The sequence below is a fragment of the Dermacentor albipictus genome, chromosome 2 (genome assembly GCF_038994185.2).
Source record: "Dermacentor albipictus isolate Rhodes 1998 colony chromosome 2, USDA_Dalb.pri_finalv2, whole genome shotgun sequence".
Taxonomy (NCBI): domain Eukaryota; kingdom Metazoa; phylum Arthropoda; class Arachnida; order Ixodida; family Ixodidae; genus Dermacentor; species Dermacentor albipictus.
Window position 1 is genome coordinate 75,802,393 of NC_091822.1, and position 27,783 is coordinate 75,830,175.

The 27,783-nt window shown below is 47.3% G+C and overlaps 1 protein-coding gene across 2 annotated transcripts in view; it reads left to right on the forward strand.

Annotated features, from left to right (window-relative positions):
- The window catches only part of LOC135913111 (uncharacterized), a 110,962-nt gene that overhangs the window by 14,206 nt on the left and 68,973 nt on the right, over positions 1-27,783 (forward strand). For both annotated transcript variants that reach the window (XM_065445784.2, XM_065445783.2), the window contains exon 2: positions 19,444-19,540. In XM_065445784.2, coding sequence (XP_065301856.1) covers positions 19,444-19,540 — 97 coding nt within the window. The remainder of the gene's footprint in view (positions 1-19,443; positions 19,541-27,783) is intronic.

The window sequence follows — 27,783 nt, forward strand, 5'->3', positions numbered from 1 at the left end:
ACCAAGTATGCCTGCACAAGTCGAGTTTGGGGGCGTCTGGGAAACAATGATGCATTTCGCCCCCGCAGACGTAGGCGGGTGGTCAAGTGAGCCTCCAGGGTCCGCAGCGAAACAAGGCGCTTAAGCTTCCTTGAAGAGTGCAAGAATGCAGTTTTACACGAACTCGCAGATTCCGTAATATTTTGTCCGCGACTGTACTTTCTCGAAGATATACCAGCACCAGCGATTACGCTGCAACCTTCGACAAATCATGTATCATGTAAAAGCCCACATGTTCGACCTGCAGATCAGATTTCGACAATCGACGAGTGTGCTCGACGCTGTCGTGCTGAGTGTTACTTCTTTCACTGGGCACAAGTTCGCCCAATAAACAGTTAGTTTCGTGACTTGCATTGTGCCACTCAGGCCCTCAGCTTCACAAGAATGTGACAATATGAATGGCAATTAGAATAATTCATGCGCGCATGCCGCGAGCTACAGGCAGTCGTACATAAAGCGAATAAACGGGAGTGAGCACACGTGCTGGCGAAGATTTAGTCAGCATTCGGCCCGCCGAAACACAACTGAAAAATAAAGCAACGCAAAAAACTTGTCCTACTCTGCGCAGACAATCAATACCACAACATGGCAGCCAGACAACTCCCTTACTCCGAACAACGTCCTCGAGGCGCGCAACACCAACGGCTTGCTTGGCCAGCACCCGAAAGCACCGCAATTGCGAAGCCTTGCTTTTAACTTTACTAGAGCCAAGGCTTTATTGCAATAGCAATTATGTGGACACTCCAGGCGAATTTCTGCCGTTGCCGTGATGTTCGGTATCAAGTGCAAGGGCGATAACACCGTCGCTGCGCGCCCTACGCTGTATGCGCGAGTAAAAGCGTGCGAGGGGAGTTGCCGATCGCAGCTCAATCTCACCTCCGCGAAAGAAAGAAGAGCAGGGAGGAAGCGCGCAGTCTTCCGTCGCGCGCGAGGCATCCAACGTTGCGAGGTACGGGGTGGAGGAGAGGGAGGGAGGGAGGGGGGGGGGGCGTTCTACTCCGGCTGCAACCACGTATGTGGCGGCTGCGCGCGGCCGTGTCTTGAGAGCGATCTGTGTTGGGGGCAGAGTCTAGGTGCGTCGACGGCTTGTATCTTTATGTGTGCTGTGTGCTCTCGGCGCTAAGTTTGCGTTGAAGCGATAGACAGCACGAAGGTCACTTCGCTCGCTGCTGCTGCCGCCGCGCTTACTTACGCAGCGTTTCGACATCAAGTGTCCGCGGTCGTCAAGTCTGATGTGCTCATGTTTGCTGTGCGCGCTGACTCCATGCTTGTTTAGTTAGCGAGCGAACGTTTACAAGTTATTAAGGCCAATAAAATTGCTATCCTTACTTCGTACGGCTGTGTAGTAATTTGCTATCGCAATCGATGCTTCGCCTTTCGGGCGAAACTGAGTCTTCGTCTTTTTTGAAGTAAGCGCAGCTCTCAAGGCATAATTAAACTCAAAGTGTACCCACTCACCAGTAAGCTACTCAGCAAACACAGGAGACCCAATCCTAGGCCCAGTCAACTGCAGAAAAACGTAAATATTTTGCCGCCACCGCTAGTACACTCACTTCTTCAGCCACGCGCAGATACTGCTGAGAGCTTCCTGCCTCCTCTGTGCAAACAGCGGAGCCCAGGTTTTTCTGGGCAGACAACGCGAAATTGCGCATCCGCATTGTGCCAGCCCCGACGATATTTGTGCAAAATATTTGTGCGATGTCAAGGGGCTGAAGGCTAGCAGAAGCAGGCGCGGATCCAGGTTCTTTTTTCAAGGAAAGTTCTGACTGCGAGATGGTGATTGACGATGATAATGATGACTGCGCCGGATGCTTAATAATAATAATAATAATAATAATAATAATAATAATAATAATAATAATAATAATAATAATAATAATAATAATAATAATAATAATAATAATAATAATAATAATAATAATAATACGGTGTTATCGCCCTTGGACTATTATTATTATTATTATTATTATTATTATTATTATTATTATTATTATTATTATTATTATTAAAGTTTATTCGACGTCTCAGTAGGCGTTTTAACAACACATTTCTTTTTTTAAACAAGAAGCGTTAGAATTCAAGCATGCCGCTTCTGTTCTGGTCCCGACGCAATGGATTTCCTGAGTAATAGAGACAGCAGTAATGTATATAGCTCTATGTCATGTGCTATGTGGCTCCGATAGTGAAGGGCTAGCGCTTGATATAGTCAATGCCAACGAGGATTTAAATAAAATTAAGTGAATGAGGGCCAACTTACGACGCTTGCTAAGTGCACTTTTTTAACGAAAATACATGTTACTTGCGACATAAATATTAATAGAACCTTGAAACTTGCGTCAAGCCTGACAGCGGTGCTGGGCCTCCCGGTGTGTTCGCCGGGAGGCCCAGATCCGACATAAATGCCGACATACAGATCTTTGATTTATCGCAGGGATTAAGGCATCGAGGATAAACTAAAAAAGGCAATATTACAAATACAAAACTCACAATAAAACTTGTAAACACGTCGTAGGTTGTCGGGATTGGTGCTTTCTGTACGGCGATTGTTTTACGTGCTGTGGGGTTTTAAACCTTTCTTGTCTCTTCAGAGCAAAAGAACCGCAACATTTGTGAAAAAGGACTTCATGAGTTTGTCACGCTGGCGTTCCCCCAAAAAAATTTTAAAGAGGGCGAGCAGGAGGAAGAGTCAGGGCATACGGGCCTTCCCCCCCCCCCACCCCCTGGATCCGCGCCTGACAAGGCAATATAAGGCAGGTGCCTTAAGAACCAAATTCTGGGTTCTACGTGCCAAAACTAAGGATTATGAGGCACGCCGCAGTGGCGGGGCACTCTGGATTAATCTCGACTACATTGTGGTTCTTTAACGTGCACCCAATGTAAACGGCGTTCTTTCATTTCGCCCCCATCGAAATGCGGCCGCCGCAGCCACAAACATCTGTAGGGGAGGGTCAGGGTGAGCAGACTTGAGCATGTCTATCACAGGCCGCAACGATGGATCGCGGCGCTCTTCGGCGGCTGTGTGAATGATATCTGAAATGGACAAGATGAATGCTTAAGTTCCATCTTTCACTGTGTCTGTGGGATGGTTCCGGTGGCGAGACAAACACCTGGCATCCCAGTGAGGCCATCAAAAGTTGTAGAACACACAAAGTGTGTACTCTTACAAGCGCAACGCTCAACGGCCGAGGCGTCCAGTGGAATCCTTGTGTGACGCAAGTGAGCAAAGAGCACAGTAATAACGAAGAAGTGACGACCGTGGAGGTCGACACTTCTCCGTTATTACCACGAACTTTGCACAGCAAGAGTGCTCAGCTCTACACAGCTAAGTGCTCGTGCTCTGTGATGGAGTAATTTTGCTCCGATGGCGACAGAAGGCGGCTGCAGGGTGGGCGACCACGTGGTGTAGGCCGTGCTGTTGCGGGAGGACGGTACCTATATATGTCGTGGCCACTTAGATCGGTACGAATTTCCGTGCTTGTTGACTAGTCGAAAGGTGTAAGAACAGGTTGGTTACGATGGCAATGAGCAATGCAAAGGCGTGTGCTTGCTCAAAACTCCAAAGCGAGAGCGACGTCCTTCTTCAGTAGGCCAGTGAGAGGGCAGTTACTTCCAGGAAGTTCTTTGCAAAACGGTGGAAGTACAGGCCGAGAACACTGCCGACGTCTTAGGCCGATTTGAGAATTGACTAACGGCGTGGACTTTGTCAGTGCCTGGCTGCACGCCGACGCGTCAACAAGGTAACCGACTACGCAGATTTTGTGCAGGGTCCGTTAAGATGAATGCTAGCACAGGTAAAAACGTCAAGTACATGGAGAGGCGAGATATGCCTTTCGAAGATAGAGGGGGAAAATGCGCAGTTTCGCCCGAAAGGCGAAGCATCGACTGCGATAGCAAGTTCGTGGACAGCTCCACGAATGCGTACGATAGTTTTATCGGCGCATTTGGTGCAAGTATGGTGTCACGCGTGCGCACGCAAACATGAACACATCTCACTCGATGACCGCGGAAACACGCTGTCAAAATGCTGGAGTGAGGAAGCTCGGCAGCAGCAGCGAGCGAATTGACCTTCGTGCTGCGTCTCGCATCAACGTGAACTAAGCGGCGAAAACACAGCGCGTGGCGCACTGTGTCTCCGTCGCAAATTGCTTTTAAGATACAGCGGTCTGAGAGTGCGCAGTTAATCGAGCCGCCAGGATTAGAACCCCTCTCCCCCCTTCTCTACGCACGGCGGACCTTGCCCCCGACGCAGATGGCTTCTAACATAAAGCAGCCTTGGAGGGCGCGCGCGGCCCCTCGGAGTAGAACGCGCCTCCCCCCCCCCTCCCCTCCCCATGGAGCCTTGCGCGCGACGGAAGACGGTGTCCCTCCTCCCCGCTTTTCTCCATTACGCGCGCGAGATTGAGCCGCATTCGCCGGCTCACCCTCGCACACTGCATACAGCATACAGCGCGCGGCAACGATTTTACAGTCCTTGAACTTTATACGGAACCTCACGGCGACGCCGACGGCAGAAATGCGCTTGGAGTATCCATATAACTGATATCGCAATAAAACAATTCCATCGTCCAAGTAGCGAAGTCCCGTCGACCACTTGAAGCCTAGGAGGTGGCAGTCCATTATGTACTCAAAAGTACGAGAAGCGTTGCATAGGCCAAAAGGCACCACTTTGAATTAATGGAAGCCATCAGGAGTCACGAAGACGGTTTTCTGCCAGTACTGGCCGTGCACAGCGATTTTGCAATATCCTGCGCGTAGGTCGATTGAGGACAATCACTTGGCCCCGTTCAAGCAGTCGAGCGTGTCATCGATACGTAGGAGAACATACACATCCTTCTTAGTAATCTGGTTCAGATGGCAGAAGTCAACACAGAATCTCCAGTTGTTGTCCTGCTTTTAACAAGTACGACGGGCGAGGCCCCAGGACTGAACGAGGACTTAATTATGCATTTACCAAGCATTTTCTATACTTCTTGCTGCATCACAGAACGCTCGGGTGCTTACACACGCTATGGCCGTTCGTGAATGGTGCTCGCGAATCGCAGGCATGAATGCGATGGGTCAATACGGAGATTCGACTTATAGGACAATCGCCAACGTCAAAGATATCCTGGTATATAGAAATGAGGGTACGGCGAAGGGCAGCGACCTGTGCTGGTTCGAGTTCCTCGGATATCATGTCTGTGAGGTGGTCGCAGCACAAACCCGATGGCGGTGAAGCGTCTGCGGAGCGGAAACCGTATGTTCGGTCAATGGGCTCAGATGTGCAAGTGCGTCGAGAAGCCAAAATTGAGAATGGTAAAAGAGGTTCGTTTGTTGTTCACTCGGTCGGAGCAGTCGATTAAGACAGTGTGAGTGGGCAGGAAGTCGAATTCAAGGGTGAGGTCTTCTTGTCATCTTTATTTGCTCATTTTTATTTTAAAGGAAATTAATGATATTTTGCACAGGAATGAAAGCAAGCCGGAGGCTTACTGCTTCGGATCTCTCCGTCTAGTTAGCTTCTGTTTAACCCTCTACTTACCTATAGACCTATAGGTCATGGGATTACTGTTCCAGCACAACGAAAAAAACAGATATGTGTGATGACCAAAAACAGTGATGCGTGCAGTGCACATTCCAAATACGGCTGGTTTATTCCCGTCGGCTACTTGAACGATATAGGTGAAGCGACGGGCGCCAGCACTTTCTGGAGGCGGCGGCGGAGATTCGAGCTCAGTAGATCTGTGCGCCGGTGTCACTGAGAGCAATAAGCGCCGCAACATCAACCAAAACTTCAAGGAGGTTGCGCCATGTATCAAGGGTAATTAGAGAATTTGCAGGCCGGATCGCAAATGCAGCATTACCGCCGGAGGCTGCATCGGCTAGCTTCCCGAGAAGAGGCCAACGGAAGACCGAGAGCGGCGTAGTTGAGGTGAACGAGATTGACGGCGCTTCTGCGATGGAAGGCGGCTGGCCCCGTTCTCCTGACAACGGAGTTCAACTTGACGGCTCAGGACGCAGCATATCATGCGCACGTGCGGGTACCGCTGATCGTAAAAACTTGGTCGGAGTTACGAGAGCCAACAGTTGCGGAAATGGCGAGTGATGTGTTCACTCCGAGAGCACGTCAAACCTCTAAGTGCCATGGGCGAGTCTTATACTCCTTTTTTTCTCCTTTTTTTGCAGTTAGTACTAATACTGAGCCTGTCTCGTTCACGGGTTTGGGCGCTCTTTTTAAGTGCCAGTAACGGGCTGGGCTGGTCCAATTAATTTTGACGTTCTACCGAGTTCCCTCTTTGTCCCTATACCGGCTCATGTTAAAGAAATAATGGGCCACCTAAGTAAAATTCGTGAAGACTCACGATCTGCAGGACATCATTAAAGCTTTACCATACCACACCATACCATACCATACCATACCATACCTAAGTAATTCCTATGATGCGTAAACGCGAGAGCATTACTTGTTGCTGAGCGTGTCGCTGAGTTACGCAGCCGAGTTCAGTGTTGCGGCGAAATGTTGCTGAGTTTAGTGCAGCCGCGTTATGTTTCCGAGCGTAATGTTGTTGCTTGTGAGCTCGCAACTGCGCAAGATCACAAACCGACCGTAGTGCGATTTGTCAGGTGATTCTTATTTGCGGAGTTCTCACCAAAGTAGTGTTTCACTAATATTGCATGGAGTGTTCTTTTTAGATGACACCACTTTTCACAACGATGACACCACTTTGCCGATCGATGTCAGCATAGGCACCGACTACGGGAGGTGGGGGGGGGGGGAGGGGCTCCAGGGCACGAAACCCTCCGGAGTTTACCGGAGGGTTCAAAGGAATCCCCCCCCCCCCCCCTTCCCGGCGATGCCGATGCCTACCCTCCACCCCTCACACACAACTACATTGCCATTACGAAAGTTTTGTCACCCACATCATTTGAGGTTTCTTTTGACTTGCCTCGACCTTTTCACTCAAAATTTTATTGTGGCTGATAGCTTACTGCATCATTGTTGGTGCGGACGTGCACGGCTTTTATTTCATATTTTCGCTTTATTTCTGCAAATCCTGACAACAGGAGAACAAGCTCATTAGAAGCACCAGCGGCGGCTGCCTCATCCGTGTTTTCTCTCTTCAACATACTTTTAAATTTCCGCTATGAACACCATGCACATAGACAATATATTTAAATATACACACAGGGCAAAGTTTATTATATTTTTGGAAGAGAAGGAGATGGCCAATTAAAAAAAAATTCTAAAAGTATGGATAGTCTGTGCCTAGAGAATGAATATGTTGCTGCATGTTCACCTCGCTTTAAATTGTATTGCGTACTTTTTTGACCGCGAATAAAACATGCAGACTTTAGTGACCCCTTCGGCAGTCTTTCATCAACGGTGTGTGAAATGCACGTGAATGATACGTGTTTGTCTTTCCAGTAAGCAACGTTAACGACTCGTGAAAAAAATATAACTCTTCTAATAATTTACCACATCTATCAGGGATGGAAACATCGTCACTTGCTGGCAGAAGTGATAAATATATACAAGGCGTCCCGATTAACTGCCCTGCACCCAGATTTAAAAATAAAGCAATTGCGTTACTCGAAGAAAACCTAGTGTATATTGCTTCCGGTACAGTGGAGTAGGTGCCAGTAGCGTTTTCATTAGTAAGATTTAATTAGGTAATTGTAACTAATCATCTAACTCGGTACGTACTATCCTAATCATCAAAGTGTTAATACGGAATTTAGACACAACCAAGTGACATCTAACTGCGGTATTTTCAGCGGCGTACTGATTGCGTACAATTCTTTTCCGACCGGTAAATAAACCCCACGAAATATGAAAAATACCATGTGACTGCGTTTCCACGCGCATCATAAAGCAGCACCCTCGAACAAGCTCCCTCTGAGTTATCTAGAAGTAAATAAAGGAACTAAAGAAAAAACAAACATCGTGATCTAGCTAGTTCATTATCTGCCGCGCCCCGACTGAAGCAAAACGTCGCGTTTGGTGTTATTTGGAAACAATCTGTGAGAGCTGCTGTCTTAGCGTACATAAAGTGCAAAGATGTTTTTTTTTTATTTTCTTCTTTTTTGCCACAATACCTATCAACGCAAAAGCAAATTACGTCAGTCCAAAGGTTTAAAAGTACTTTTCGTTTCGTCCCAGTTTGTCATGTCTTTCTCGAATAAGCACAAGGAAAAAGGAAAACATGATCCTTGCTTTGGGAGCTGCAAATGGCAACAAGAGGAAGGCTACAAATATATATCAGTCATGGAAGTGTTAGACCAAATGCATCGACTATGATCAGAAATTATGAAAACCTGAGACAAACCGGCAGCTTCCAGAAACAGTGGTGGAGGACTCCATCTTTGAGTCCTAGCCTACGCACGAATGTTCTAGCATTTATGGCCTCAAAGCCTCATGTTAACGTGCCGTACGTGGCCGGCCAGGTACCAATTTCCAAGTCCCCAATTTGGAGGATTCTAAATGACTCGGCCTTTAACCCGTACCACCTTAGCCTGCACCAATGCTTGGAAAATAGGGACCTGCAGAATCATCTAGATTTATCGAATTGGGTCCACACAAAAGTTGATGACTCACCGGACTTTTTTAGCAACATCATGTGCACAGATGAAGCCGATTTTTGCAGAAACGGCCAGGTAAATTTGCTTAATGCACATTATAGGAGTGACTCCAATCCACACTGGGTAAAGCCCACTCGGCGCCAGTACCAGCCGGTCGTTCAATGTGTGGGTCGGAATTTACGCCGGTGCTATAATCGGTCCCATCTTCTTCGATCACACACTGACTGGACAGCGTTACGTGGACCAAATCCTTGAATCCGTGGTGGATGAGTTTCTCAGCGAAGTCCCGCTGTCACGTCTTCCACTTCTGTGGTATTAGCAAGATGGAGCACCAGCACACAGCAGCAGCTGAGAACGAAACTGTCTGAATGCGACTTTTCATGCGCAGTGGATTGGAAGGCACGGTCCCGTAAGTTGGCCGGCTAGCTCCCCTGACCTCTCCCCACTCAATTTCTTTCTTTGAGGTTATGTGAAAGATTGTCTTTACATGGGGATCGAGACGACGACGTCTGATGAGCTCAAGGCAAGGATAACGGATGTACGCCGTAGAGTTCCAGCGTCGATCATCAAGAAAGCCACACAAGATGTGAAAAGCCGACTCAGTACTGCGTAGCTGGAGAAGGAGACCTATTCGAACACGTCCTATAGGCAGCAGCTGGTGTTCAACGGCGCTTACGAATTCACACATAATAAGGGCACACTGAAACATGGTTGTAAACGCGTAAGCATTTTTATTTTCACCCAACGGAAAAACCGTCTCTCCGTGCGTCGCATATAAAACGATCGCTTTCAACATGGCGCCTGTAGCAGCGAACGAATTCACCTGCGTGCTGCCTCTCGCCTCAACACCTTCAACGCCAACGAAGCGGCGAGGACACAGCGCTCACGGGGCTCTCAGCCCATGCCGCACTCCGCTGCTTTCGCAGATCGCTTTCAAGATACGGACTGCGACGCCACGCCAGACGTAGCCGCCGCCGGAGCACGGTTGATCACGGTTCATAATGTTACAGTGTACCTAATAAATGCTGCATATTGTCACGTGTTTCCAAAAAGGACATGTGACGTTTAATGGGGACAGCTGGCTTCTGAAAAACAACCGCGACGCGATCAGGCTATGGAGGGGGCTGGTGGTAGCGCGCGCACTTCTTCCTTCTTTGTCTTCCTGTCTCTTCTTTTGCACTTTCCCCACTACTGCAGGTGGCATTTCCCTCCTTCCTCGAAAAGAGAATTGGCTGGATGGTTAAGAAACGGTGCAAAGGAATCAAACGTTGTCAAGGCAGATGCTGGCGCAATGAACATAGTGACCGCCACAGGAAAGACACAAGTATGTACAACAGAGGTGAAGCGTGACGTGCAGAGTCTAAAGAAGCGGAGGTAACCGCATTAGCAGCACATATGAGCGCAAATATTAAAAAAATGAATAAATGAAGAAAACATAATCAGGAACGCGCGCAACATACGGCCTCATGCGGACGACGTGAACAACGTCAGGACTATAGGTTATTGTCTACGCCGTGTGTGAGCCGCACGGTCCGGAACGTCTTCGTAGTTCACGTCACTAAGGCGGCGCAGCACTTTACATGGCCCAAAATACCGGCTGAGCAACTTTTCACTAAGACCACGGCGTCGAAAGGGAGTCCACACCTACACTTGGTCTCCGGGATTGTAGCATACTTGTCTGTGGTGGATGTTATAACACCGTGCATCTGCGTGCTGCTGCTGACCGATGTGAAGCCGCTCAAGCTGGCGAGCGTCCTCAGCGCGCTGGGCAAATTCTTCGGCATCAGTAGTTAGGCGCTCGTCGTATTGACACGCTAGCAAAGCGTCCAGCATCGTCTGAACTTCGCGGCTGTAAAGGAGACCAAATGGTTTAAAGCACGTCGTTTCTTGTACGGTGGTATATTATACGCGAAGGTCACGTATATAAGGCAAGATATGATCCCATGTTTCGTGCTGGACGTCTATGTACATAGAAGTCATGTCCGTGATGGTGTCATTTAAGCGCTCTGTGTGTCCGTTGGACTGCGGATGGTAAGCATGTAGTCTTTCGATGCCTAGTGTTGCTCAAATGAAAAATTTCGTCCATTAGCTGAGCTGTGAACGCTGTCCCTCGGTGTATGATTACAGTGGACGGGGCACCATGACGCAATACAATGTGGTACATGAAGAACGGCGCTACCTCAGAAGCCATGGCTCGTGGTAGCGCTTCTGCCTCGGCATAGCGGGTTAAATAGTCAGTCGCGACAATCACCCACTTGTTGCCGTCGGTTGACAAAGGAAAAGGCCCAAGAATGTCCTAGCCGACTTGGTAGAATGGCTTATGAGGTGGTTCGATGGGTTGCAATAACACGGCGGGCTTTATGGGCGGTGACTGTTGCCGCTGACATTTGTGGCAGCCTTTAACGTACTGTTTGACGCTTGCGGAAAGCCCGGGCCAGTAATACATCTCGCGTACTCTGGCAAGCGTCCGTGAGAAGCCTAAGGGGCCAGATGTGGACTCGTCATGGCAAGCGAAAAGAATGTGGTCCCGCAAGTCTTTTGGAATCATCAGGAGGTAGGCTCGCTCATTTGAGCGGGCGTTTTTCTAGTAAAGCACGTTGTCTCGCAGAAAGAAGGTCGTCAATACGCGACATAGATGGCGTGTAATGGCTGTTGGCCGGCCCTCTAAGTGGTCGATGATAGGTCGAATTTCCGCGTCGTCACGCTGCCGTTTTATCAAGTACGGCAGTAGCGGTGCCCAGGAAGCCGTACTCGTCCTCTGACCACTCTGACTATCGACTGACAGATTCGGCGGGTGCACGTGACAGTGTGTCAGCGTCTTCGTGCTTACAGCCGGAATTGTAAACGATAGTGACGTCAAATTCCTATAGCCGCAAGCTCCACCTTGCCAGTCGTCCTGAAGGATCGCGTATGTTTGCCAACCAACACAGGGCATGGTGGTCAGTCACCACTTTGGAAGGACGGCCGTAGCTAGAGGTAAGGGCGAAACTTCGTGATCGCCCACACAACCGCGAGACACTTTTTCATCGGCACGGGAAAGTGAGCGGTTAGCATAAGCTATTACTCTTTCATTGCCGTCTTGACGCTGGACGAATACTGCGCGAAGACCAATGTTACTGGCGTCCGTATGTACGTCGGTGTCAGCGTCGTCGTCAGAATGTGCCAGGAGGGGTGCTGACTGCATGCGTTGTCGTAGTTCAGCAAAGGCCGCCTGTTGCTCATTTGTCCAGGCAAATGACGCGTCATGCCTTGTAAGGCGCGTCAGGGGTTCCGCTATCTGCGAGAAATTGTCAATGAAACGGCGATAATACGCACACAAACCTAGGAAACGCCGCACGGCCTTCTTGTCGGACGGAGGAGGAAAAGCGGTTACCGCGGCAAGCTTGTCGGGACCAGGTCGGAGTCCTCTAGCGCTTACGAGGTGTCCGAGAAACTTCAGCTCTTCATAGCCAAAGTGGCACTTTTATGGATTAAGCGTGAGATCAGCCGATCGGATCGCTTCTAGCACATTCCGCAGGCGATGAAGATGTTTCCCAAATGTTACAGAAAAGACTACCACGTCATCGAGATACACGAGACAAGTCTGCCACTTCAGTCCAGCGAGGACAGTATCCATCATTCGTTGGAACGTAGCTGGAGCTGAACACAAGCCGAAAGGGAGCACTCGAAATTCAGAGAGGCCGTCGGGAGTCACAAAGGCAGTTTTCTAGCGGTCTCTTTCGTCTACCTCAATCTGCCAGTATCCGCTTTTCAAATCGAGTGACGAAAAATACTGGGCGTGCCGCAGTCTAGCTAACGAATCATCGATACGTGGCAGTGGGTACACGTCCTTTTTAGTTAGGTTGTTGAGCTTCCGGTAGTCGACGCAGAAGCGTAGTGTGCCGTCTTTCTTTCTGACAAGAACGACTGGCGACGACCATGAGCTCTTGGAACGTTCGATAAGGCTGTCTTCGAGCATCTCTTTTACTTACGTACGAATCGCTTCGCGTTCTTTCACCGACACGCGGTAGGGCTGCTGGCGTATCGGGCGTGCGTCGTCGCATGTGATGATCCTGCGCCTCGGTATTGAAGTCTGGCAAACCTTAGACGAACTTGCGAAAGCGAACATTGTTTAACTGCGCGAGCAAACGAACCACAAAGACAGCGAGGGACAAGGACGGGCGCATCAGCCCGTCCTTGTCCCTCGCTGTCTTTGTGGTTCGTTTGCTCGCGCAGTTAAACAATGTTCGCTAATACCTACCAACTCGCCCAACAACAAGTTCTACTAAACTATGAACTTGCGAAACATGCCCTGAATTCAAGCAAAACCTCGCGCAGTGCTGCCTGGTCGTTTTGCGATAGCTCTGAATTATTGTTGATGTTACCCAGTGACTTGTCAACCATCCTCACTGCTTCAGAGGCAAAACATTCAGCCACGTTCTCAATTTCGTTGGCGCACGCAATCGAAGTACCACGGAAAAGGTGCTCGTTATACCGAAGTTGGTGACAAGCAACTGAGAAACGTGTATATCTTACGTGTAGGCCACTATACAGCCTCCATTTTAAATCATTGTCCTAATCTCACAATTTTACTAAACCATAACACATGTCCTGGCGCTCTTTGGCCTTAGATGCCCTTGCGCCATTAAACATTAATCATCATCAGAAACGGCCATCACTAAGATGGAGCGCGACCCTAGCCGCACAGACACCTTGCGTTAGTAGATGTGATAAGTTACTTTCTGCTATCACTTCACATTCGCGCATTCCACCGCACATAAAGGCTTCGACGTGGATGCTGGCTCGCGGAGGAAGTGTAACACATTCGGCGGAAACACGAAGGGCGTCGCCACGTTGGTTGTCGTCGCACCCGTCGATTGCTCGATTGTGTATGGGTATGAGTATGAGTGTGAGATTGTGTACGAGTATGTAATTTCTAGAGGAAGACTGACATGGTTTTCCTTATTAGTGGCAACACCTTTACTTTTTAGTGGCACGAGCATCGAGTGACACTCCTGTTTCTCGTGCAGCACTTCATGTTCACCTCCTGAGACGACCAGGGACGATATTCAAAATAAAAAGAAACTGAAAAAAATAGTACAGTACAAAATTCATGGGTTTTATTATAGATGTGGTATCAGAGCATAAGTTTAGTAACAACTTGAGTTACTGAAGTGTCTGAAATAGAATTAATTAGAAATCACTGATTACCGCACACCAAAGCACAGAACTGGCGACTTTAGAGAACCGCCACGTGAGCAGGACTTTGACGAAATTCCTGGAAGCATGGAAGCAGAAAGCGGAAGCAATGAAGTCACTGATTACGTCAGACACAAGAACGTGGCATGATATTTAACCGGCTAATTAATGGAAAAAATTTGCCTGGCAAAGACATCTGCCTAGCAGAGCGGATGTGACGTGCTTTCTCCTCTCTCGCTTCTCCTCTCCTGGCGCGCACCTGTTTGCTCGCTTGCTCGCAACGGCTGCGTGTGCGCTCGTTGCATCTTCTGACGTCAGCAAGGTGCGCTTCGTGCGCCGCTCGCTAGAGGGCTACGCCCCGCCAAGTGGCGCGCGCTGCGCTTCCTCCTCATCCTCCATCGCTCCTCGCCCACATATCGTGCCAGGGGAAAGTCGTTCGCTCGCTTAACCTGAAGAACGCCAACGCCGAGGCGCGAGTGCCACTAAGAGACACCCAAGTCAGAGATTAGGATCGCCTACTATTCTTATTAAATTGGATCTCATTATATTATAGATGGGGCTGCATCAAAAATATACGTGATCACTTAAAATACGTCTTAGAATTCATAATCATTATTATTTAAATATAGGTAGTATAGACCGCCGATATAACGGGAAGCAAGATCCTATGTTTGCGCTGCCAACTTTGGCCGATCCCCCGTAGTGGGTACGTGCCATATTTAAGGCGACAACAAGAAATATGGATCTTCATCGCACCCCCGTCAAATGTTTATGGCAGGCCTGCGAAGCCACATGAACGTATGCCTAGCCATTTATAATTTTCTATGTCGCACAAAAAGAATGTTTTGTTAATAGTTCTTAGTTTCCACAATTGAAATACTTCTACTTCAGTCTACGAAATTCAAAAATATAAAAGCAGAAATACAGTTTAAATCCTTCTAGTATTGTTATTCAAAAATTTAGCTTACCCAAGTTTAAGCATAAGCTTTTTTTGAATAATTTAATATTCCTATCAACGCAAGGCTTACTATAGTATTGATCACTAGTATTACTCATGTATTCAGTTTATTTTTCAGCTTGGGTTATATATTCTTTAACTTTTTGTGTTAGTTATTAACCAAATTCTTTTATTCATTCAATCATATTACCACCCAATTCGTGGCCTATCCCCCATAGTGGGTTTGTGCCATTTATTGAGGATTCATCATCATCATCATCATCCTGCGAAGCAAGAATGCTTTCATTCGAACTTGACGTGGAAGCACTGCATTTGCGTCCGAAGCAACCGGAGTGAACGGTGAGCGGGTGGTGTCATGATCGCCATGTCGAATTGCCGCGTTCTTCTCCGCTCTTGTGCTTTAGTTAGTATATATAAGCTGTTTCGCGAGCTGTATCGACACAGTAGGAAGGAAACGTGTAAGGAGGGATGTAGGCAGAAGGAACCGCCATTTTTTTCATTTGGTTTTTGTATCTCTGCGGCGCCTCGTAATATGCAGCCGACGAAGCCATTAACCGAGCTCTCTAGGGTTCCCTTCCATAAAGATGACGATAACTTTTATATAATACCCACACAAAGGTATCTATGTGTGCCTGTGTAGTATGCGTTGTATTCAACAGTGTGAGGTTGCAGTATTTTCCGTTAACTAACCTTATGCCGGTGTATGTAGGGTGTCCTGGTCCTCCCAAGCTGTTAATTGAACCTTTTGTCTGGTATTCCGCGATGTTATTGCAAAAGAAATATTAGTTTCCTTAATTAGCTCATTTTAGGTAATGAGCCTAATTCTTGAAAATTTTCTAGCTGGTGACGTCCTTCTGTCTACGTAACCTGGCTGTGGAAAGGGCAGGGGTCTAGATTCTTTCCTAAGGTTCGTCATTAGAATGGGACAAAGTTCGCAAGTGGCACAGAACTACAAAGGCCAGAGTCTATAAAACATTATCGCATCCTAGGTATTCCCTTACCCGAGAGGCGTAACATGTAAATCTGGTTCAACAACCTATAACGCAAGCGTTAAACTAGCCTGAGATCAACATGCGGATAGGCGCACGCTTCGCAGGTGCTTGCACGTACGTTGTCACATAGACTGCTTAGCGGTCCTAACGCCACTTGCATGTAACGCCACTTGCATGCACGGGTGCATGTAAGCTAACTTCACCAAATAAGTGTGTACATAAGCTCGAACAGTACGGCACCGAGCTATTACGGGACTACCGAAACATGCAAAAGTATGTCTCGGGCGCTACGCCAAGCCACCTGCCCCAGTGGACACTACGAAGGCGCGCAGTGTCGATATCATGGAGAAAATACTTAGTGATAAACCAGGGCGAAACCAATTCTAAGCGAACCGATTCCCCACAACGAAATTCCTATGACCGTACGACCAGACGGTAAGCGGTCAGCGTATAGTTGCTCACATATCCGTCTTGGAAAGAAAACGAGGGGAGGCACGCGGGCAAATGAAAAGCCAAGGGCTATCAGAATAGCAAAAATTCGGTGAGCAAGGATGCCAGCACCATTACGTATGACTCTCTCGTACTCAGGATCGCTAATCATGAAATTACAGCCACAATTCACCGGTGTATACGTGCTTTCAATCGTGTTTTTCCGTAGTGGGATTAGATCAACATAATAAAAGGACATCTCAGGCAAGTCTGGTCGCGTAATCACAAAGCGAGAGGCATGCAATTATACGTTAAGATCGAGCGTATTTCACGATATATGCGTGCTTGACACTATTGCGATATCAATTATAAGGACTCTCCAGGCGAGTTACCGCCGTCGGCGTGATCTGTATGCTGTAGGCATGCGAGCCGTGAAAAGGCTGTTTCACATAGTGCGATTTTCAGTCAGCGACACAGCGAATTCCGTCGCTCAGCGACCGCCTCGACGGCCGTCGCAGCGATCAGCGCGATGTGGGAGGGGCAATGTGTGTGACGAAACAAAGCGCCGTCAAAATAGGCTCTCTTGTTTTACCGTCCGTTGGTAGCTATGTGGAGCAATGTCGTGAGCCAGTTTTAGCTATGTTTTAATAGGGTGTACCCACCAGCGTTTGCGGCTTAGGAGCTTCATAAAAATTTTTTCTTCCGCTTGCACAATTCGTTTAAAAGGAGCTGCACGCTGTCCAGTTCGAGAGGACGCCGCTTCAGCATAAAGCACGTACGCACTTGATCGCCACCGTCATCAACCTCTTCATCGCTACAAGTTGCGCCAGCTGCTTATACATGCACACTCTATAGTAGCTTGTTCTTCTGCTAAATGAAATACTGATTCAGGAAAAGTTGTGGCTTCCATAGTAACAACGAAACTGTAGTGTACTAAACGGAACCACCGACGCCGCGCAAGCCGCACACTCATACTTGCGGTGTTGTACAGCGCCTCACTCACCGTATCTGGAAGCTGTCGTTAAGTCTCAACTCTTTTAAACGTTAGAAAATGATGTACCTATTATCGAATACAAAAGGATAGAAATAGAAAGATGTGTGTGTGTACACACATACACACAGTTGATTGCAAATACCGCAGCATAAGAATATAACAAGGTGTAAAGACGTCAGTTAAACATATCAGGAGGTAGGGAGGTCAGAAAAAGGAAAACAGACTACAGACTAGCGTCACATTGTTGCGTGTTTGTCTCCTCCTCAACAAACACAGCGCCGTGTTTGTCTCCTCCTCTTTCTGTTCCTGTCGTCTAGCGCTGTTTCAATTTTATTCTCAAATTGTTCCAATTGCGGTTGCAAACCTTTGTTTAAAGACACAAAAATTCTATCAAGACACAAATGTGAAACCACACGGGAAATAATCGAGGCGTTCCACATCGCGAGATTAGGAGGTACTTGCGTTAGCCATGTATCTTTGTTTTAGAATACGAATTTCAATGTATCACAGCATGTGTGTTAATCTGAAGTAGTCCTTTTGTTGTTTCCTTTTTTTGACCTTCCCACCTCCTGATTTCCTTAACTGTCGTCTTTATACCTTGTCATGTTCTTCTGTGTGTGTGTGTGTGTGTGTATTAATCCGCCATTCCTCGCGAGCGTCCGATAGCGTACATGTGGTCTCGGCTTGACGCGCGCAAGGTGAGGAGTGGGGATATGGCTCCGCGCTAGTAAGGGGGAGGGGGTGGAAGGTGCACATAAGTAGGCATATTCTATTCCAGCTGCGGCGACTAAGCGTGGCCGCCTGCTTCCTATATTGGAGTGATTCTGCGCTGGGTTCGAAGGCTAACAGGCCTGAGATAGCTGATGGCTTCGCGTGTGTTCTCGCGCGCCTAGTTCGTGTTGAAGCGGAGGCAGCACGAAGGGGAACTCGCTTGCCGGTGCTGCCGCTCTTCATACGCCAGCGTACAGACAGCTAGTGTCTGTCATCGAGTGGACATGTTTGCTGGGGCGCGCGTGACAATGTGCTTGTTAATTTAGTTAGTAAGCGAATGTTTACCGCAGTTAATGCATCTGATAGAACAACGAACCTTTGCATAGCTGTCTAATAATTTGCCATTGCAATCGGTGCTTCACCTCTCGCGCGGCGCTGACTATTATTTTGTATTGATGAGTGATCTTCACACCGCCTCGTTCATGTTCCTTGGTAGCGCAAACATTAGGGGATGAACCGGATGATAAAAATATTGCGTAAGCAGCACGGTCATTCACGTCTAGCTGCCGCCACATTATTTGAAGCGTGTTCGCAAAAAGCATTGACAACAAATAATGTGGCAAGAGAATTGAAATTATTGTGGCGAATGGAGGGTGCAATAATCACATGTTGTGTGGTTGACAAATGCAGTCACTGACCTTAAGCACAGACTATAGCCCAGGACCAAATGCTTTTATACGTCGTGAAAAGTGCACACTATCGTCTAAATATGCGCACATATAGGTCGGCATACTCGTGTCAAAGGCGTTTGTGAGTGACGAAAGGCGTGAGTTGACGGATAAATTGCAGTCAGTCCCCGTTAACGTGACTAAGTATGAAGGTCAGTGAGTTTGGGGGGACGTGTGTGTGCTTGAGCGACCATAAGCGCTAGTGGGCACCACAACGTCACGATGTCCAGCTCACACATTGAGTCCTCACGCCACGACACAGTTTTTTCCGGCAAACGAAACTGGCTGTCGAAAAGTTGTTATACCCGCCGTCGTTGCTGAGTGGCTGTAGTGTTGGGCTGGTGAGCAGCACGAGGTCGTGGGATCGGATCCCGGCCACGGCGGCCGCATTTCGATGGGGGTGAAATGTGAAAACACCCGTCTCTTTAGATTTAGGTGCACGTTAGAGAAACCCAGGTGCTCTCAAATTCCGGAGTCCTCCACTACGGCGCGCCTCATAATAAGAAAGTAGTTTTGGCTCGTAAAACCCCATAATAAAAAAAAAAGCTGTTACACTAAATTATTAATGGCTTTGTGTGGCATGTCGCAATTTTTTCTACGGTTTACGTCTCGAATTTTCGCTTAATGCCAGAAATGAATAATTTAGATGATCACGTCAATACCCTTTAAATATCAGTGCAGCATACCCCAACCCTGCGATTCAAACCGAACGGGCGCGACTCATTCAGCAGTGCATGGTATTAATACTATGGCAATGTATCCGTGAAACATGGCACACTTCAGGGTTGCCGTCGGTTTCTGTAACTGTACGGTATACAATTGGTAAAGGAGTCTGTCAATGTTTGTTTTCCTGTCCAGGTTCTTCATTTTGGTAGTCATGTCCGATTGGAGCGACTCAAGTGACGCGGCCGACAGCGACACTTCAGACATCCTGCCGCGGTTCTCAAGGCACTGGGTGAGTGCTGTCGTGTACTGAACCTGACCGCTTAGTTCAGCGGAATAATTGAGCCGTGTTATGGACCCTGGGCATCCGGAGCGGTATCTACCGGCATACGGAAAGTAGTCTCTTTTTTTTTTCATGGGCGTCGCCATAGGAGGTTGATGTGCTTTAAATCGGGTGGCCATATAATCATTGGTCTAGCTGTTTCAGTTGTGTTCTTAGAATTCCTACACACCATGTTGCGTAGGCTGCAGCGCTGTCTATGCAGCAGGCATAGATAGTGCTCCGAATAACAATGACAGCTCCAGGTCACAATAAGCTAATACAATGGGCTGAGAAAAATGGGTTTCGCTTCTCTACTAAAAAAACTGTTACAGTGCTATTCTCGCAAAAACGTGGATTGTACTTAGACCCGGTTCTAAAGCTTCGTGGCCCATAGAAAGACAACAAAAATTAAGGCAAATAAAGCGTTAAATATTCTGAGTTATCCCATAAGCACATGGGTTCTGACCGAGCGTGCCTCTTACGTTCGGTCGGAACGTAGCATCTTAGGTAGATCTTACGTTCCGCTTCCTGGACTACTGCTGCGAAGCTTATGGCTCAACCAGACACCATTACATTGGACGACTTGATGCAGTACATAACCTTGTGCTGCGACTGGCAAGTGGTGCTTACAGAACATCACCTGCCCCAAGTTTGTACGTTGACTGTAATGAGCCTTTCTTACAGCAGCGCCGAGGGTTACTCACTTTTTCCTACGTACTTAGACTTCATTCATCACCGCAGCACATATGGTACAACATGGTGACACAATGCAACTCAAGCTTACACTACACAAATAACGTGATTTGGCCCCTTACGACACGATGGATACTCTTCACTTATGATGTTCCTGAAGAGATCCTGGAGGTTGATTAAAGGCCACAAAGAGAGGTGGAATTTCACACAGCTATGTGACCGGACACTAACGCATCTAAAGAAAAGACACCCCACAAGAATACATAATACAAGTGTTCTGAGCTATTCAAGAAAAATTTTAAAATTACATGGAATTTAACACTAACGGCTCTAAAGCACAAGTATACATGGGTGTCGAAAGCAGAACGAAAAATTGCGAAAATAATATTCGGATAAATAATGTCCGTTCAGTCTACCACCGAAGTTCATGCGATATGGACGGCAGTTAAAAAAAGTACCAGCGACTAAGCAGAAGCATGCTATCATTTATACCGATTCGTTAAGTGCACTCAGAGCTCTAAACTCCGCGTCTGAAGCCATGCTTGGCGATTTCTTACACATGGTCTTTAAAGGGACACTAAAGGCAAATACCAAGTCGATGTGGACTGTTTAAACACCTTCCTGAAACCTCGCAACGCTTGTCTCTTGCCAAGAAAACACATAGTTTGCGAAAAAATTGCATCTGAAGGGTCCGTATAGCTTGATCACAATTCGAATCTCCCGCCACCCAAACGGGGGTGTAGTGACGTTACATACGCCATCACCACCCTAGCCACCATAATCACCCTTTGCTGCCGTCGGTGAGTAAAGCGGCGCCCGACAGACGGCGGCACCGAGCCAAGACAGAGTGGCGGATTCGGCGCTGCAGCTGCTCTTAGGTCAAGTGGCGTAGACCGTTCGGGCATTCCGCGACATCACGTAGAAGTTGAATTCTCTGCTGCTTGCAGTTTGTGCTAATTTCGCGAGTCAGCAAAACCAGAGCAGCACTACGCGATAACTACTGAAGCGTGAAAGTGTGGGTGGCGCGGAGTGGAGCGTAAACGAAACCTTTCGACCGCCCGCGTCGTTGTCAGGGTTATTTCTATGAGGTATTTTCCCTAAAAGTGAAATAGAACTGGTCAAGTAGCATTTTATTTCGTCTAATACAAGGGTGTTTTGTGCAACGAGTGGTTGAGTACTAGGGACAGAATTTAACTGACGAGTGCTTTCGTCATCGGGCAAGTACCTGAATACCCCGGGGGAGTCTCTAATCATGTTTTGCATTTACCTCTATTTCTCGATAATTAAGGGTCTATTCGCGATACCTTTGACGCCTTAAATATTCTCGAGGGATAATCTATCACTTTAGCTTAATGTAATATTTGGCTTTAGTGTCCCTTTAATAACAAATACGGAAGAACCATATTATTCTACTGGGTGCCGAGCCATGTTAGTATACTCGGGAATGAAGGAGCAGATAGATGCGTCCATGGCAGCGTACAAAGGCATAACTCACATAACACATCCATGCAAAGACAGTATCCGAGTGATTAGTAAGGCCCTGGTATCAAAATGGCAACATGAATTTGACTCGTGTATAAATAACAATTACATGTGACTAAACGCCTGCTTGGCGAGCGGAAATCGTGCAGTCACCAAGAACGGTTCTATGAGGTGATCTTATGTCGACTTCGAATTGGGCAGACACATCTAGCACACAATTTTCTACTTCGAAAAGAAAACCCACCAACATAAGAGAAATTTCATGAATTGTTTTCAGTAAACCACATTATTCTGACAGGCCCACATACTGAAACAGAGGCGGAAACATTTGTGCAATTTGTATAACTTGCATATACCTTTACACCATGCCTGTGACTGGCGCAGCATGGCCTTAGTCGCTTTTGCGCCATTAAACCCGAATTGACTAACCTTGTCCTTCCTGTTGGCAAAGGAGTGTACCGCAGCTTCCACGACATCGTCGGCACGCTGTCGCGATTGCTTTTTCGTCATGCCGTCTGTGTGACGATGGCGTCATCGGCGCACCGCGTCATTTCCATCGTCTTCATTCTACCGTCGTCACACCGTCGTGGTCACTCTCGTGCCGTGTATACTAAAGAAAAGAAAATGTTTATAATTTGTGCCACCGTTACCGTCATTCATTCGGTTTTAAAATGTTCTTCGATTGTTTCTGCAACACCCCGCAGGGACGTCTGCGCAAGCAGGCGTTCGGTGTGTTGCGACACCAAGGACCCGAGCACACGAGGGTTGGACCCTCCCGCGTGTAGCCGTGCGCGGCTTAGCCGTGTCCGGGGAAAGGGGGATCCTGGGGGTTGAGCCGATGCCGGGTGTTCTGACCTTTAAGGCCCCCCGGCGGAGGCAACACGCCTCGTTGGCCTCTGCTTCACGTAGACGGCACCCCCGGACTGACCCTCCCGGGGGAAATCGGTAGTCGCCTCTTCCTACCTCTCTCTCCTCAAACCTTCGTCTTTATCTCTCACTTTTTTACCTTTCCCGTCTTCTTCTCTCTTCCATTTACTTCCTTTCTCCATGGCGGCAAGGGTTAACCTTGTGTGGGTATCCTACATTGGGTACACCATATTTGGTTATAGTGACGGCGTACGGCTGGCGTCGTGCAGGCTTGGACAAAAGCCCTGCCGCGTCCCCTCGTTGGGCTCCGTGGTGGGCGGTCGGCGCTGTTGCCGAACACACACACTTTCCTATGGCAGCTAAAATCTCTGTTGTCCATAATCGGCGTCTCAAAAGATGCCGCACCGAAGTACCATTTCAATTCTCCTTTCGAAGCAACGCTCCATCTTTCCCCAAATACTATGTAGTCCACAGTGAAAGTAACACACCTATTAGAAAGCTTTCTCCATTCCTGGTCGCCAAATGCCTGAAAGATAAAATCGGACAGACATACAAAGCCTCCAAAATGTCTAGCGGGGACATCCTCCTAGAATTAAATAGTAAAGACCAAGCAGATAAGCTGTCTGAACTTACCAGTATTGGCGAGGCGACAGTGACTGTTTCAGCCCACGGAACACTCAATACAAGTAGGGGAGTAATATCTGAAGATTTTATTGGATTGAGCGACGAGGAACTGCTGGAACGTTTCCAGGAACACCAAAGTACAGAGAATAGTAATCCGCAGAAACGATCAAGAAATACCCACCAAACACGTTATACTCACCTTCGGAACAAGCGTAATGCCTACCTCGCTCGATGCAGGTTATGTTAAAGTCAATGTAAGACCATATATTCCAAACCCCAGACGATGTTTCAAGTGCCAAAGGTTTGGACACGCTTCACATGCATGCCGAGGACAAACAACTTGTGCTAAATGCAGCTCCAACGAACACCAATCTGAGAATTCCACCTCTTCCCCACATTGTGTTAACTGCAAGGGAGATCACCCAGCTTATTCATGGTCCTGCCCTTGCTGGAAAAAAGAAAAAGAAGTCATTGCACTAACCGTTAAAGAAAAAATCTCGTTCTTCGAAGCCAGAAAGAGACTGTCGTACCTTCCCCGAAGAACCTATGCCGATGTGACGCAGACGGGGGCAGCGTCATAGAGGCCTCCGGAGTCCTCCGAGCCCACGCGCAGTGGTGCCGCAGTGACTCCTCCCGCCCGCGTGGTGGAAGCAGTCAGTACTGCTCCACTCACTTCGGCGGCCCTGCAGACACCAGTTCCACAGGGCCCTAAAATCAAACGAACCCCAAGGCCCGAGGCACGTGTCTCGGCGCCTAACTCTCGGTCCTCCAGCGCCTCAGAGAGAGCGATAGAGGTCGACACAAAAAACTCGGTGTCATTGACACCGAAGGACAAGCGCTCTCTTGAGCGCGGTAAGAGGGACAAGATCCCAATAACCACCTAAAATAAGAAAGCGATAACCTGAAGGTTATCGCCCCTTTGTATCACATTTCCTCAGATCAACGTCACCTAATATCTTACCTATCTGCTATTCAACTGTTAAAGCCATTTTTTATCCTTCAATTCCATAATGGCTTTTATTATTCACTGGAATTGTAGAGGTCTTCTACATAACTTAGGTGACATTAAAGATTTGTTATTTAACTTCTCTCCTGTGGCCTTATGCCTACAGGAAACAAACCTAGGTGAAAAACACAAACATATTCTAAAAGGTTTCACTGTTGTACGGCGCGACCGTACTCAGATGAACCGGCTTTCCGGTGGTGTAGCCATTGCTGTGCAGGGCGGTATTGCAGTTCGAGAAGTTCCGATTACCAGTCACATAGAAGCCGTTGCTGTCACTGTTCTAACTCACAAAACCATCACCATTTGCTCGCTGTATATCCCACCCCACACCCATTTTACCACTAAACACTTAGAAAATATAACAGGTCAATTACCGGAGCCATTTGTTTTAGTGGGGGATTTTAATGCTCACGGTACTCTTTGGGGCAGTATCAAAACTGACCAAAGAGGGCAAATGGTTGAGGGTTTTATTCTATCAAATGATACCTGCCTTTTAAATTCAGGTGCACCGACATACTTTTCACCGGCTTCCCGCACATTTAGTTGTTTAGATTTAGCTTTTTGCTCACCATCTCTTTTTAATGATCTTAAATGGGAAACCGTCGACAAGTCTTATGGTAGTGATCACTTGCCCGCAATCATCAAATTTTTATCATCACCACCAACCATAGTCACTAGGCCACGCCAGTGGAAATTACAGCTCGCTGACTGGCCGCTTTTTACGGAAAACGCGAGACTGGAAGCTGTCTTTTCACAAGAACTAAGCATTGATGAACTTAATAAAAAAATTACTGAAGTCATAATCTCTGCAGCAGAAAAGGCAATACCCGTCATCCGGTATTGTACAAAAAAGGTTAAATCCCTGGTGGACGAACGAGTGTGCCGAAGCCAAAAAGAAACAAAATAAGGCCTGGGGAATCCTACGTAGGTACCCCACTTATAGCAATCTTTTAAATTTCAAACAGGCCAAAGCCAAAGCACGATTTATTCGAAGACAGGCAGAGAAATCGTCATGGCAAAAATATGTATCTTCCATTAATAATACGGTCACGTCAAAGCGAATGTGGGACCAGGTAAGGAAATTTAAAGGAGTATACTCGTCATACACAATACCACTACTGACATGTCCAGGCACACAAACACTACAGGACCAGGCCAACTCATTAGGTGAACACTTTTACAACATCTCCATCTCAGCACGCTATTCAAATTCATTCCTAAAATATAAAGAATCGGCGGAGAAAGAGACTCCCCACCACTGGGGCTTCAACGGAACCGTACAATAACTTCCTCACAATACAAGAACTGAACAGGGTTCTCTCTGCCGGTAAAAAAACAGCAACAGGTCTTGACCGTGTCCACTACACAATGCTAGCACACTTATCTCAAGCATCAGCAGAAACACTTCTTAAATTTTTCAACAAGATCTGGGAATCTGGAGCAATGCCTACAGACTGGAAAAATGCAGTAATAGTGCCTTTTTTGAAATCAGGTAAACCCGCAACGTCCCCAAGCAGCTACAGGCCCATTGCCTTAACAAGCTGTCTAGCCAAATCCTACGAGAGTATCATAAACATAAGGCTCACATTCATCCTTGAATCACGGAACCTGATAGACACGCACCAGTGTGGGTACAGGAGGGGCTGCTCGACAACTGACCACCTCGTACGACTAGAATATGAAATACGTAACCCGTTTCTACACAAACAACACTGTCTCACAGTATTTTTCGATCTAGAGAAAGCGTATGATACCACGTGGCGGTATGGAATTTTAAGAGACCTGGCTGACTTGGGAGTACGTGGCAGAATGCTAAACTGTCTATCTGATTTTATGGCAAATAGAACATTTCAGGTGCGTCTTGGCACAATACTTTCACGCACATTTACACAGGAAAATGGCGTTCCACAGGGTTGTATTCTCAGCACGACACTCTTCATAATCAAAATGAACTCTGTTAATAAGATCATACCATCCTCTGTTATGCACTCCATATATGTCGACGATCTGCAAGTGGCTTGCCGCGCCTCAAGTCTACCCACTTGCGAAAGACAACTACAAATAACCATAACCTTACGCAATGGGCTGACAAAAATGGATTCCGTTTTTCAACATACAAAACTGTTACAGTTCTCTTCTCCCAGAAACGAGGGTTACACTTCAATCCAGTTCTCACATTGCATGGTACAACGCTACCGGTCAAAGAACACTATAAATTTCTAGGCGTAACGTGTGACACTAAACTGAACTTCCTGGCCCACATTAACGCAACTAAAATTAAAGCAAGCAAAGCGCTCAATATCCTCAAGGTTTTATCCCACAAGCACTGGGGATCTGACCGAACGTGTTTACTACGTATAGACCGATCCCTTGTACGTAGCATCCTCGACTACGGTAGTGTAGTTTATGGTGCAGCTAGGCAGTCCTACATTAAGCGACTTGATCCAGTTCACAATCTTGGCCTACGACTGGCGAGCGGTGCCTACAGGACATCGCCTGTACAAAGTTTATACGTTGATGCTAATGAACCTTCATTACAGCACCGCAGAGCACAACTTACTTTGCTATATATTAAGAATTCGGTCATAACCACAACATATATGCTACAACATCGTAACACAGTGCCAATCACGACTTCACTACACAAATAAACCAAACATGATTCTTGCACTCATCTTAAGACACGAACAATATTGTCAGACCTATGATGTTCCTCCCGAAGCCCTGCAGGTTGCCGAAAGGCCACCAAGGTTGCCCCCGTGGTACGATTTCACACAGTTGTGCGACTGGACAATGACACATATAAAGAAGAAAGACACCCCACACGAACACATTATACATGAATTCCGTGCACTTCAGGAAAAATATCAAAATAACATGCAATATTACACTGATAGCTCTAAAACAAAAAATCACGTGGGTGTGGGGGCCGTAACTGAAAATTGGGAAACAAGTATTCGATTACCACAACACGCCTCTGTTTTCACGGCCGAAGTTTTTGCTATATGGGTTGTTGTCAAAAAGATTATTGCTGATAAACACAAAAATGCAGTCATATACACAGATTCTTTAAGCACACTAAAAGCTCTACATCGTAAATCTGAGTGTGAACCCCTGATTGGAGACATTTTAAACATGGTGGCTTTTAACGAGTACGGGAGGTCAATTCGGTTCTGCTGGGTCCCAAGCCATGTTGGGATACCGGGTAACGAAGCAGCTGATAGATGTGCATTGATGGCAGCGCACAAAGACATTACAAACACAACACTCCCACATAAAGATAGCATCCGCGCAATTAGAAAGGCCTTAACGCTAAAATGGCAACGCGAATGGGACCGTTGTGCCGACAAGCTACATCTCACGAAACCCATAGTTGGCGAGTGGAAGTCATGCTATCATCAGGAGCGGTTCATCGAAGTAGTTTTATGCCGACTACGCATTGGGCACACACACCTCACACACAACTACTTACTTACGAAAGAAGACACGCCAACATGCGAGAAATGTCAACAGCCACTAACAGTTATGCACATATTACTCA